Source organism: Ursus maritimus, unplaced genomic scaffold (genome assembly GCF_017311325.1).
Source record: "Ursus maritimus isolate PB19 unplaced genomic scaffold, ASM1731132v1 scaffold_12, whole genome shotgun sequence".
Classification (NCBI taxonomy): domain Eukaryota; kingdom Metazoa; phylum Chordata; class Mammalia; order Carnivora; family Ursidae; genus Ursus; species Ursus maritimus.
In genome coordinates, this window is record NW_024423564.1 from 30,921,711 (window position 1) to 30,935,453 (window position 13,743).

General features: G+C 37.9%; 1 protein-coding gene across 5 annotated transcripts in view; it reads left to right on the forward strand.

The window, feature by feature from the left end:
- KYAT3 (kynurenine aminotransferase 3) overlaps positions 1-11,401 on the forward strand; it is a 57,537-nt gene extending 46,136 nt beyond the window's left edge. For all 5 annotated transcript variants that reach the window (XM_040627066.1, XM_040627067.1, XM_008690628.2 and 2 more), the window contains 4 exons: positions 1,599-1,785; positions 3,835-3,911; positions 4,181-4,267; positions 10,503-11,401. In XM_040627066.1, coding sequence (XP_040483000.1) covers positions 1,599-1,785; positions 3,835-3,911; positions 4,181-4,267; positions 10,503-10,565 — 414 coding nt within the window. In that variant the 3' untranslated portion in view covers positions 10,566-11,401. The remainder of the gene's footprint in view (positions 1-1,598; positions 1,786-3,834; positions 3,912-4,180; positions 4,268-10,502) is intronic.
- The last annotated feature ends 2,342 nt before the right edge of the window (positions 11,402-13,743 follow it).

Below are 13,743 nucleotides of genomic sequence, written 5' to 3' on the forward strand. Positions count from 1 at the left end.
GTGATTGGGGTCTGAATATATTTTAAAGGCAGGGCTGAGAGTTTTTGCTATTGGACCATGTGAGGAGCATGAGAAAAAGAAAGAAGTCCAGTATAAGACTACAGTCAGGAGAGATGTTTATGTGTCTTGAGCTTTGACTTTTCTAGGGCAATATCTCCTGCTATGGGGAGTGAATAAATTGCTGAGAACAAGAAAGATGCAGCTAAGAATTTGGAACATCTTTTCCTGACCCCTCTGGTCCTCCCTTTCAGCTAAGTGCCTGGATTTTTCCATGCACTCGGACAACGATGTTTGGAAACCGGCCCATGCTTCCAGGGGAACCCCGGATTCCTAGGCTGATGCAGCCCGATGTTTATTTATCCAAGATTTTGTTAGTACCGGGAATTATGACTAATTCTTTTTTCCTGCTGGCTTCTTTTGGCATGCAGTCTTCTCAGTGACCTTGCCCTTCTCTGTCTCTCCATGTCCTCTCTTGCCATGCTCTCTTGCTACTCTTCAGCCACACCAGACTCAGTTCTTCCAACAGAACAAACTATATCCTGCCTTTTTCATGTATTTGTTTCCTCATCCCTCCCACTTACCCCTCCAGAACACACCACCTGGAATCTCCGTAAAGGCAAGGACCATTTTTATCTTATTTACCGTTATATCCCCAGTGTTTTATCACAATGCCAATATTTAACATTGGTATTCAGTATATGTTTACTGAATGTTTTATCCTTTAATTCTTGATACCTCTTGGTTCTGATCAATTTCCTTAAAATTTGGCCACTTTGCCCTTCTATCGCAATGATTCCAGGTTCTTGATTATTTGCTTACATTTCCTTCGTTGCGCTGAGAACCAGTATTTCTGAGTTGTTTCAGTTTACACTCACCTACCAGTCTGCTGCCCTCCTGCTTCTACAGATCCTTGCTCCTTGTATGTGTCCTGATTCAGATTTGTTTACCTTTCCTGACCAGTTGCCTCCTCAGACGCCTACCTGACCTTTAACAACATTGGTTTGTCCCCTTGGCCCACTTTCTCTCCTGTCACTTCTGGCTTTCTTGAGGAATGATACAGAAGTGACCCCACATACCCCAAAGACAAAATCCCTGTGGCACTTAGACCTATTTCTGGGATACGAATGATTAGAACAGGGATTAGAATTCAGATTGGAATGATGGCGTACCTATGGGGAGTGACACAATGGGTCAGCTTTCATTTCCACTGCATCCTCCACGGTAATGGGAAAAGGTCATTTCTCTGGTCATCCTTCAGACTTAGATCTACAAGTCATTCTGCAGCTCACCTCAGTGCAAAATAACTTAATGTCTTTTCATTTCCAAGTAAGCCATCTTTATACAATACCTCTTTTTTTTAATTCAGATCTTCATGGCTCATTCTCAGTTCTTCACATTAGATTTAATCATTTACATGTAACTAATTCCTCCATTAATTGATACAGTCTAACATAAGTTCACAGGATTTCAACTGTAATTCCCTGAATATATTTTTTTTGCCAATAATGTTACTCAGGCAATCTTTATTATACCAATAAATTCAGCAATAAATAACATTATCATATTTCCTTTCCACATGTTTCGATCTTAACATGCAGGAAGCCTTGGCTCAAGCTTTTTGGATTGACATCAAGCGCATGGATGACCCAGAGTGTTACTTTAATTCTTTGCCAAAAGAGTTAGAAGTAAAAAGAGATCGGATGGTACATTTACTTGAAAGTCTTGGCCTAAAACCGATAGTTCCTGATGGGGGATACTTCATCATTGCTGATGTGTCTTTGCTAGGTTTGTAAGGGTTTTTGTTATTTCAAATATATAGCAACTTATATGTGAAATTATATTAGAATTAGGGAGTAAAGATTGGTGTCAAAGCCATATCAGCATTTTGTCTATGGAAAAATGGCTTTTCGCAATGTCAGTGTTTGTTGTTGTTTTTTAATGATCATCTTGAGTTTTAGGTCCCTGAACCTTAAATGTGATAGTTAACCTGGTTTTGGAGTCAGTTCTTTTAGGTATTCCATTAAACATAGAATTTGTTGTCATCTTGCTCTAGCGTGTAATTTAAAACACAAGTACATGAAATAATATATGAACCCAGTGTTCCTTTGAGTAAAATTTTAGTTTCCTTTTCACTTAAGAAAAATAAGATTTCTAGAATGCTGATGCTATCAGATAATGTTTGCTATTTTAGAATATACTGAAATGAAGTAAAGAAGGAAAATAATATTTATTGAGGGTCTACTACATGACTAGCACTTTCAAACACACTTTTGAAGAAAGCATTGTTTGCTCCATTTTTAAAGATGTGAAGACTTAGTTTTAAATAACTTGCCTGAAGTCACATAGCTAGATTCCAAATAGTTTTGTCTCCAAAAAGCAATGGTCTTTATATTACCTGAAACTGTTTAATGTACTTCTGACATGCCATACTAATCTAAAATTAGAAACATGACAAACATTCTATATATAACTGATTTTCTTTTAAAAAAACTATAATGTTAATAATAGTACATTTAAAAGCATAATTTATTCTTTTTTTTTTAAGATTTTATTTATTTATTTGACAGAGATAGAGACAGCCAGCGAGAGAGGGAACACAGCAGGGGGAGTGGGAGAGGAAGAAGCAGGCTCCCAGCGGAGGAGCCTGATGCAGGGCTCGATCCCAGAACACTGGGATCACACCCTGAGCCAAAGGCAGACACTTAACGACTGAGCCACCCAGACGCCCCTAAAAGCATAATTTATTCTGACAGAAGTTGACCAAATAGTTTGCTTTAAGGTTCTATCACAATAAAGTTATATTCCACTGAACTTGAAAAGCCTTTTATATATACCAAATTTTATAAGGCTGGAAACTTTTGATTTTATAACAAAACAGTGACTATTATTTCTTTATTTGTTGTGAGAGAAGCAGAAGCCATGATGCCCAGAGATTTTTGCTGTCCTGTTGTCTGAAAGCTGTATATGTTTGACTCTCCCAAGCTCCATTCTTATATAAAACCCTTTAAGATGTCCTATACTCTGAAGTTTAGAAATCACTTTTCCTATGTTACATCTAAATGTATAGATCATTTCATGAAATGATAAAAAGAAATAGCTGTTTTCATCACATTAGGTTTGCTTTTGAATTGGAAATCCATAACATTTTCAACATGAATTATTTTTATTTTTTATTATTTTTTAAAATATTTTATTTATTTATTTGCCAGAGAGAGAGGGCACAAGCAGGGGGAGCAGCAGGCAAAGGGAGAAGCAGGCTCCCTGCTGAGGAGGGACCCAATGTGGGACTTGATCCCAAGGACCCTGAGATCATGACCTAAGCCAAAGGCAGATGCTTAATGGACTGAGATACCTAGGCATCCCACAATATGAATTATTTTTATAATAATTGATTTATATACTTGGTCTGCTTCCAAAAACCATTTAAGCCAACTTACATTAAAAAGTTTTCTATGTAATTTTATATATATATATGTATGTGTGTGTGTGTGTGTGTGTATAATAGAGAATTAGTGTCACATAGGCGAGGGAGGAAGCAAATTTTTCACATAGGTTCATATAGTATTGTGACTAGCATTAATTTGGGACTGAACTTTGTGGCTGCAGGGGCAAATAGAAAATGGAATTAGTTACATAATTCTTGGAAATAACTGTTCTTAAAAAAAAAAAAAAAACCTATCCGTGAATTCTTCACTTCCAACCCCACCATACAGTATGAGACTTCAGTAGTTTCTGTGACTATTTTCTGAGAATATTTTGTATCTTGACAGATTTAAATGAAATACATCTTGTCCTCAGATATAATAGGCCATCTAATTTTCATTGTTGTTTTAGATGCAGACCTCTCTGATATGAAGGACAGCAATGAACCTTATGACTATAAATTTGTGAAATGGATGACTAAAAATAAGGTAGTCTTTATCAGCCTTTGAGATACTGTGCTGTATTTTATGGTTAACTTATGAAGAATACTTGCTGACATGTTTTGAACAATGTTAACTACAGTTTTGTTATATGATATTCCATTTATGGCTGTGTGGAGGATTTTAAAAACATTTTTCTTTTTGGAAGTTGTTGTAAATATTTAGAAGTATTTGTTTGTTTTTAATGCTTACCTATCCTAAAATTAAATTTGAAGTTGAAGTAGTTTTCCTATTTCATTTTTCTCTTTATTTTTCAGAAACTGTCAGCCATTCCAGTTTCAGCATTCTGTAATGAAGAGACCAAATTACAGTTTGAGAAGTTTGTGAGGTTTTGCTTCATTAAAGTAAGTTCCTGTTCTATTCAAAAACACATTTATGATGTCCTTCCTTCTGATTTATAAAGCACCTTTTTTTTTCTTGCTTAAGAATTGCTCATATGCAATTTTTAAATTTTGGCTTGCTGCCACGAAATTAACTGCTTACCAGAACAAAACTCAACACTTTTGAAGTGTTGAGTTTACTATATTACAGCATAATCAGACTCCTTACCATGTAAAAATACAATTACTAGACATGTGAAGACATAAGAAAATGTGACCCTTGGGGCACCTGGGTGGCTCAGTCAGTTAAGCATCTGCCTTCAGCTCAGGTCATGATCCCAGGGTCCTGAGATTGAGCCCTGAATCAGGCTCCCTGCTCAGTGGGGAGTCTGCTCCTCCCACTCCCTTTGCCCATACCCCTGCTGTGTTTTCTCTCTCTCGCTGTCACTCTCTCTCAAATAAATACATAAAGTCTTAAAAAGAAAAAAGAAAATGTGACCTTTAATAAAGAAGAAAAGCAGTCGGTAGAAACAGATCACAAGGTGACCCAGATAAGGGAAATAGCAGACAAGGACTTTAAAGCAGATATTGTAAGTATGTTTAAGAAAAAATAAAGGAAAATATAGTCATAATGAGTGAACAAATTAAAACTACAAAAAAATCAACTGGAAATTCAGGAACTTAAAAGTGTAATATCTGATATGAAAAATGTATGGGGCTTCATGGAACACTACATCAAAAGCTAATGATGTACTGTATGGTGACTAACATATCATAATAATAAAAAAAAGAAAGAAAAAGAAAAATGTATGGGGCTTAACATACAGAGGATTGAGGATATCAGGAATAAAGGACCCACTTGGATTACAGATTCATAGAATTATCTAACCTGAAAAACAGAGGGAAAAATTATTTTTGAGAAATGAACAGAGCCTTAAGTCTATGAGACAATATCAAGTGATAATAAATGTAATTAGAGTACCAAAAAAAGAGAGAATGTAGCAGAAAAAGTATTTTAAGACGTAATGGCCAAGATTTCCTCATATTTGGTGAAAAGCAACTTACTTAGAGATCTAAAAGTTCAGTGAACCACAAGATATAAAGAAAACCACCCTGAGACACTTTATACTCAAACTGGTGAAAACCAAGGGTAATAGTAAGATCTTGAAAACAGCCAGAGAAAAACTGTACTTCACATGCATATGAATTTAGCAGCTTCTTATCAGAAAAAAATGAAGACCAGAATACAGTGAAACGACATCCTCAAAGTGCTGAAATAAAAACTATATCAGCCCAGAATTCTTTATCCAGGAAAATAGCCTTTAAAATGAAAATGAAGTATATATTCCTTACAAATAAAAGCTGAGTGAATTGCTTACCAACAGAGCTGTACTAAAAAAAAATCTGAGGGGAACCTGGGTGGCTCATTTGGTTAAGCGGCTGCTTTTGGCTCAGGTCATGATTTCAGGGTCCTGGGATCGAGTCCCACATAGGGTTCCCTGGTCAACAGGGAGTCTGCTTCTCCCTCTCTCTCTCCAGCGCTCCTCCTGCTCTCTCTCTTTCAAGTAAAGAAATAAAACCTTTAAAAAAAAATCTGAATATATGCATCATTGCTATTTTTAAGATGTTATTGCTACTGAAGACAGGCTTAATAAGATCCAGAAACTCTTTTTACCAACACATTCATCTATAAACCTAGTCAGAATGATGTAAACATCGTTTTCAACTTTGAGAGGCAATCTACAAACTCTGAAAGACTCATCTAGAAGAGAATAAAAATGTTAACAACCTAATAATGTCAATATTTAATTGAGTAAAATGTAGAAGAGAGAGTAAGGCCATTAGTATTCTCATCTTACAGTGGATCTAGAAATAGAGGTGTTTCTTTTGAAGTTATAAGCAGAACAAATAAAAGAAAAAAAGTAACTTAAGATTTCCTGTTTTAAAATCATAAACACTGCCCTTTCCCATTCTCTTCTTGGAAATTATGGGAAAACAACTAGGAGAATGGAAAACAGATTCACAAATTCCCCAGTAAATGAAGAAGAGTTGCCAAATACAGTGAAGGTAAAGGGAAGACACCTAGAAAGTCTCTTGTGCTTACATCTTGAAGTTATAAACAGCGCCCGCAGGCAACCTACTCATCTAGAACAAAAGGACAAGAAGTACACTGGCTGTGGGAGCTTCTCCAGACTCATTTAGCATCATGCAAGGCAAGAAAGAAACATACAGCTATATCATCTAGAACCTATGTGGGGCAGGGTGGAAAGGAGATTCTAGTTGGGTTATAGATTTTCTCATTCACTCCTGTCATTTTTGCTCCAACCTGTGTTGGGGCAATGTGGAGGAGATAGATTAAATTGGAGGTAGCCACTTAAATTAGCTGGGAGGAAAACCAAAACCAAAACCAAAGCCCTCCCCACCACTGAAGTCCACATCAATCATATTAAACTTTACTATGGACCAGGGAGAATTTCTGTTGTCTTCTAGTGCTCCCTGGCTCCTCACTTACACAAATCTGCAGATACATCTTCAAATCATAGACAAAGTCAGTAGATAGCATGTTCATTACCCAGAACAATAGGAACAGTAGGTATGCTAGCAGTAGATTACAAAGGTAATTCAATCAAAAATGACTAATGAAAAGGAATCTATGAATCTATAAAAATACACTATTAGGAGAAAGGAAAAGGTACAAGGAAAACCAAATGTCAGAGAACATTCAGCCAGAAAAGTGTTGCTATAGAGCAAATAAAAATCGATAGTTCAAATTCAAAACCTTTAAAATGAGATTGAAGCAGAGATTTTAAAAGTTCAGGGAAGATATTGTCAGATAATATAAGAAGATAAAATGGCAACTTCTCAGAGCTCAGGTACAAAACTGAAGGGAAAAAATCAAGCTATTGGTAATTGGTAGTGACATTGGAAACAGCACAGAGAACGCTGAATACTTCCGTAAGCATTTTAAGGATTGAGAAAAGTAAGCAAAGAAGAGTGGAGAGGAACAAAGGTTTTTAAAGTATTAGAAAAATTATGGATGCAGAAAACAAGTGAAATATGTAGAATCTTGTGGTGGGGGAAACAAATGGAACCTGAAAATAATTTTATAACTTTAAGAATGCTTTCCATTAAAAAACCCAAAAACAGGTAAATCTAGCAATTGAAAAGGAGTGCCTTGTCCAGGAAAAATTGTCACAGAACGATTAACACTGAGATATATTGGACTTAAAAGATAAAGAAACAATCCTTTGACATCTACACAAAAAGACCAAAGCCTTCATGGGGGTGGGGTAAGAGGATCCATGTGGACACACCCCATTTCCATCAACACTCAATATTGGAATATAGGAGAGCAATACCAAGAAGTCTCCAGGGAAAGTTACCAGAGCTGACTCAACCTCTTGGAAAGGCTAAAAATAAAAGGATGGCAAAACATGCCAAGAAAATGGAAATTGAAAAAAAGCAGGTGAAATTTAAGGCCAAATAAGCCAAAAAGCAGCACTTTACAATGGTTATGGGTAAAATTCTCAGCAGCTCTCAAACATATGAAAGGATGTCCTACTTTAGTCATATTACAAGAAATGAAAATTCAAACTGCAACAAGATTTTATTAATTTGGAAACAGCCAAACAACTAAAAATTTCCGTAAGATACTCTAAGAGTGGGGCTATAATTTGTAATATCTCTTAACAATGCTTAGTTTGACCATTTCCATCCAAATGTAAATGCACATACCTCTTAACACAGAAATTCTACTTCTGGGATCTTTTTCCTGTGGATTTACTTGCACATTTTGAAGGGCTTGTGCTCAAGGATTTTCCGTATTTGTAACTCCCTTCTTTGACAGTGAAAAAAACCTTGGCTCTCATCATGGAATCACTTCTTTAATCAGTCCCTCTGTATGTGCCACTGCCCCTCCAGCCACCACCACTGATGCGTGCCTTTTACCCGACTCAGCCTTTGACACTTTGTACCAGGCTGCCACTGCTGTCACCTTTTGCAGAGATGCCCTCCTCCAACTCTCCAACACTGCACACCGGGCTGCCCTGTCACCCACTGCATGGAATCCTTCACCCCTCATACGCTCTGACAGCCCATGCCAGTCTATGTTGGCAGTTGCCTGCCTCATCCTGTCTAGGTTCTAACACCCTGCACGGAGCCATCCCGCCATACAGATGCTGGCTTACCCCGCTTGGACTCTGACATACTGTTCCAGTCTACATCGCCACTGCCATCACCGACACCTCATGCCACCCACATTAGAAACCCTCTTCACTCCACTCGGGCTGCTACATCCTGCACTAGGCTGCCCAGGCTCCACCTGCCTCCATATGTAGACACCTGCTTCACTCAGCTCCACCTAATGGCTCTTCAAGTAAATCATTCTGTAGAGAGGGAAGAGAAAAAAAGTAGAAAAAGCAGAAGAGAAAAACAAGAACTTGATTTTCACTGCTTTTCTGTCATTTTAATTTTATACCATCTGCTGGTATTGCCTATTCAAAAAGCAAATGAATTTTATTAGTAATTGTAACTGAAACATTGAAGGAAATGGGCATAGTAGTGTGAATGAACAATTTTTCCTCATTCAGAGCAGAGAATTTTGAATTTTATCTGAAGGTGATAAATAAGGAAATAGAACTAAATGTATTATTTAGATCTGGGAGGTAACCACTAGAACTAAAACCAGAAATTGCCACAAAAAGTTGTCTTGGGGGATGGTGGGCATTGTAGGAAGGAGTAGGGAGAGGAGGAGCACATGATTCTTACTCTGTGTAAGCTCTTCTATACTCTGATTTGCTTCCATAATTATATATTAACTTGATCGTATTCCTTTTGTAGTTCTGCCTTTTCATTTTTACTTTGAAATGTTCTCTTGAGATCAGATATTCACTTAAATCTTCATTTAGTGCTATTATGTTTTATATTTTTTCTACTTTACCAAAATCTGTCTTTATTTTAAAGTGAACAACTCATTAGAGTACTATCCAAAATTGAATGAATGATAGCTGTAATTTGCTCAACTTGCCTATTTTCAATTAGGCAAATGCCAGCTAGTAGCGCCATTCACCATGATTTTGTGTCAGAAAGAATCATCTTCATATTTGTAAAGGTCATTTTAGGAGAAGAGAGACTGCAGATTTTAATGCTTTTAGTGAACTAATATTTTCAGTAAACTTTTCTGAGCAGCAATGAAAAATAATTTTTTCAGAAATCTTAGCATTGGATATAAATGTTGGCAGTAAACACAGTCAATAAATATCATGCAATTTCTCAAATGGAAAGGATTTCCCCCTTACAAATTCCTTTCCTAAAGACATTCAAATACCCCAACTGGAGATTGAGTCTCAGTCCTTTAATCTCCCAAGCTTATAGCTGGACATCATGAGGGGTGTCAGGTTATGCAGAAAAGAGGGTGAGGTGAGAGGCAAGAAAGCAAAAATAATAAATATTGGTCCCATGAGCACATCCTTCAGACTCACTGCTGGCATCAGTGTCATTTACGAGTCTGGGTCTTCTTTGGCTTTGCAGGCTGCTTGGGCTGCTCCAGTGGTTATAAATAGTGAGAGTGTCCGCACTGGTGGATGTGGTTTTGGCTGGGATCAGGTTAAACTGTTTTTAGTCTGAACTGCATTTAACAGTTTGTCGATCATTTTCTTGGTGATGCTTTTTGGCCGCATGCCAGTCGATTTGTGCATTTCTTTAGTGTCAGGATAGTAGCAATAAATTGGCAGCCAGTATCACAAAACAGTATGATGTAGTGATCAGTGTCACACTTCTCTAGCTCCTCTAATATTGAATTCTTATGAGGTTCATTCACTTTTCCAGCCAGGCAGTAATGGGATATAACATTAGAAATAATTGGTTTGTTTGATTTACTGCTGGAACGGTTCCTTAAGGAGCTTGGGACCTGTGTACTAGACCACCAAGGCGAGGGAAGATGCTACGGATGCCATTTTCCAGTTTCTGCCCATGCTTCTCCAGTTGTGGCTTTATATACAGGCAAGGCTTTCAATGGCTTGTTTCCTGAGAAGGCATGATCCCCCAATGAACACTCTGGGGTTCAGTGCTGCGGAGGCCAAGGATGGGCTAGAGCCCAACTGGGCCCTGCTCAAGTTATCAGGTGTTGAAGAGCACTTGGTTCCCAAATCACTACGTGACTTTTCCCGATCCGTTGACTTTGGTATATTTTTTATATTTAAATATTTACTTCATCTTGAATTTATTTGATATATAATGAGATTATTTCATTTATTTACAGAAAGACAGTACACTGGATGCTGCTGAAGAAATCATTAAGGCATGGATTAGACAGAAGTCTTGACACAAGCAGATTGCTTCTATTTGATGACTTAATATGAAATTGTTATTTAGTGCTGCCATTTGCTGGATATTGAAGAACAAATATTTTAGTGCCAATGAAATTTGAAGAAATAATTCCATTGTTCTCCAAAATCCGCTGGGGTTTTTCAGTTGAAATGTATGAAAACACCTGCCACTACCATTTTACATCAGGCGGTGTAGCACTGTGGATAAGAATTGTGAGATGCTGGTTGATGCTTAACCTTTCAGTGCTTCAGTTCCCTCATCATAGAAGGGGAATAAAATGTAGCACCTACTTTAGATGAAGTTTGTGAGTAGAGCTCGCAACTGGCTCCGTGGGTAGAGCATGCAACTCTTGATCTTGGAGTCATGAATTCGAGCCCCGTGTTGGGCATGGAACCTACTTTCAAAAATAGCACCTAGTTTAGAAGAAGTTTGTGAGGATAAAATGGATTGATATAGGTAAATAAATAAACCCTCAATGTTAGCCAATTCCATCTCTCCACCATTGTGTAAAAACTCTTAGCCAGTTATACCCCCTCAACTCCAAGTCCTTGCTTTGTCTACCCACATGTAGTTCCCTCCCCCTCGTTTGCCAATGGCTTTGAACTTTGCTCACAGTTTTGCTTCTCTGTCCCAAATACTGCCATCATCCACAGTGGCTTCAAGGTCCACATGGATTACCTAGGCTTTCAGTACTTTGACCTCACCTTTGGCGATGTTCACCTCTACTCCACTCTCCATTTCAGCCACCCACCACCTTGGGTACACCCTGAACCTTTCATCATTTAAGGCTGTACCACCTAGGAGATAATAAATTAGTCATCTCACACTGTACCCACCTATCCCTATAGTATTCTCTCAGTGTGTCTCATCTGCTTTCAAAATATCACTTCTTTAAACTCACTATAATTTCAACTCCACTATTTCTCAAAAAATGGTCTATGGCCCTCTTATAGCAGAATCAGAATCAATCTACGAGAATAGATTCTGGTCTTCATCCTAGACCTGCTGAAAATAACCTCAGGGTCATCCTAGACCTGCTGAAAATAACTTCAGGATCTGGCCCTTCCAAGGTGATTTTTATACCCACTGAATTTTGATAATCACATGGAACCCTCTATTTTATTCCTGTCAGTCCCCTTATATTTTCCCTACTGAGCTTGGATTGCATCATCTGTCACTTCAGCCAAGATACTTTGGTGCCTTGAATAACTTGCCCATTGTTCTATCTCACCTAACTGCCCCCCCGCCCAAAAAAAAACCCTAAAACTCCACCCTAGGATTGAAACTCCATGCTTGCACTGGGCTGCTGAGTACTGCTGTCACAAAATACGCAGTTGTGAAGATGCCGACAACCACAAATGCACATCATTAACCTTAACCAGATTTAATCCTTCCATGATACCCTAATGAGATTTCTCTACCTTTTACCACAGCAGCAATTCCTAATGCTCTCCTGTTCTCTACCATAAAAAATATCCAACCTCCTTTCTCTTTACACCTCAAATTCCTCCACGACCAGCACAATTAAATCACAGCTAATGACCTCATCTCCCACTTGTGAGAAAAACAAAATGTAAAACAGAAGAACCAGACCAGCACCACCAACAGAGATCCTGCCAAAAGGCCTGTGACCAGCATTCATCCTTAATTCATTTCATCCAAGGGGGTTGGGGCAGAGTGGGGAGGATTGGTAGGAAGGCAAAACCAGGTCCAGTCATGCAGAAGGAAACCCAGGACCTCAAGAACCAACTACTGCATAACAGTATAAATCCCATGTATAATTTTTAGCCTGTCCACTCTTGCTGGGGATTTGATACAGTTTTTACCAGGGTTTAAATTTGCTCTTTGCAGTCCTAAACTTGTCCAGTGCTAATCCTATCACCATGTCTTCTCGCATTCTCACTTGGTTCAGCCCATTCTCTTGTATCTTCAGCCACTACTGGCTCCCTTCCTCAGCAGTGAGACAGGTCCAGATTTCTCTCATATTAGAAAATCCTTTCCTTAATGCTGTCTACTACCCTATTATTTCTTCCTCTTCAGGGCAAAATTTCTTTCTTCTTTCCTCCTTTCCTCCCTCCCCTCTTCCTTTGTTCCTTGCTTTAAGAAATATTACACTATGTGCCAGACACTATTGTAGGCACTTAGGCTGTATCAGCCTATACCTGCCTTCTTGGGCTTTCCTTCTAGCCAGGGGAGGGAGACTAATTCATAAATATAATGAAATATATTGAATTAAACTTTTTTATTGTTTTTATTTTAACTCCAGTATAGTTAACATACAATGTTGTTAGTTTCAGGTGTACAATATAGCGATTCAACAATTTTATATGTTACTTGATGATCATCACAATGTTTACTCTTAATCTCCTTTCCCTGTTTCACCCATCCCCCCACCACCTCTCCTCTGGTAACCATCAGTTTGTTCTCTATTGTTAAAAGTGTGTTTCTTGGATGTCTCTCTCTCTTTTCCCCCTTTCTCATTTGTTTCTTAAATTCCACATATGAGTGAAACATGGTATTTGTCTTTCTCTGACTTATTTTGCTTAGCATTATACCCTCTGGGTCATCCATGTCATTGCAAATGACAAGATTTTGTTCTTTTTTATGGCTAATATTCCATCTTCTTTATTCAGTCATCTATTAATGGACACTTGGGCTGGCTTCCATAGTTTGGCTATCGTAAATAATGCAGTAAACATATCTAATAAACATATATCATTTCAAATTAGTGTTTTTCTATTCTTTGGCTAGATACCCAGTAGTGTGATTACTGGAGCATAGGGTAGTTCTACTTTTAATTTTTTGAGGAACCTCTGTACTGTTTCCACAGTGGCTGCACCAGTTTGCATTCCCAGCAACAGTGCACAGTTTCCTTTTTCTCCAAGTCCTCACCGACATTTGTGTTTTTTATTTTAGTCATTCTGACATGTGTTAGGTGATACCTCGTTGTGGTTTTGATTTGCATTTCCCTAATGATGAGTGATATTGAGCATCTTTTCATGTGTCTGTTGGCCATCTGGATGTCTTCTTTGGAGAAATGTCCGTTCATGTCTTTTGCCTGTTCTCTAATTGGATTATTTGTTTTTGGGTGTTGAGTTAATATCAGTTCTTTATATATTTTGGACGTTAACCCTTTATCAGGTTGTCATTTGCAAATATCTTCTCCCATTCCA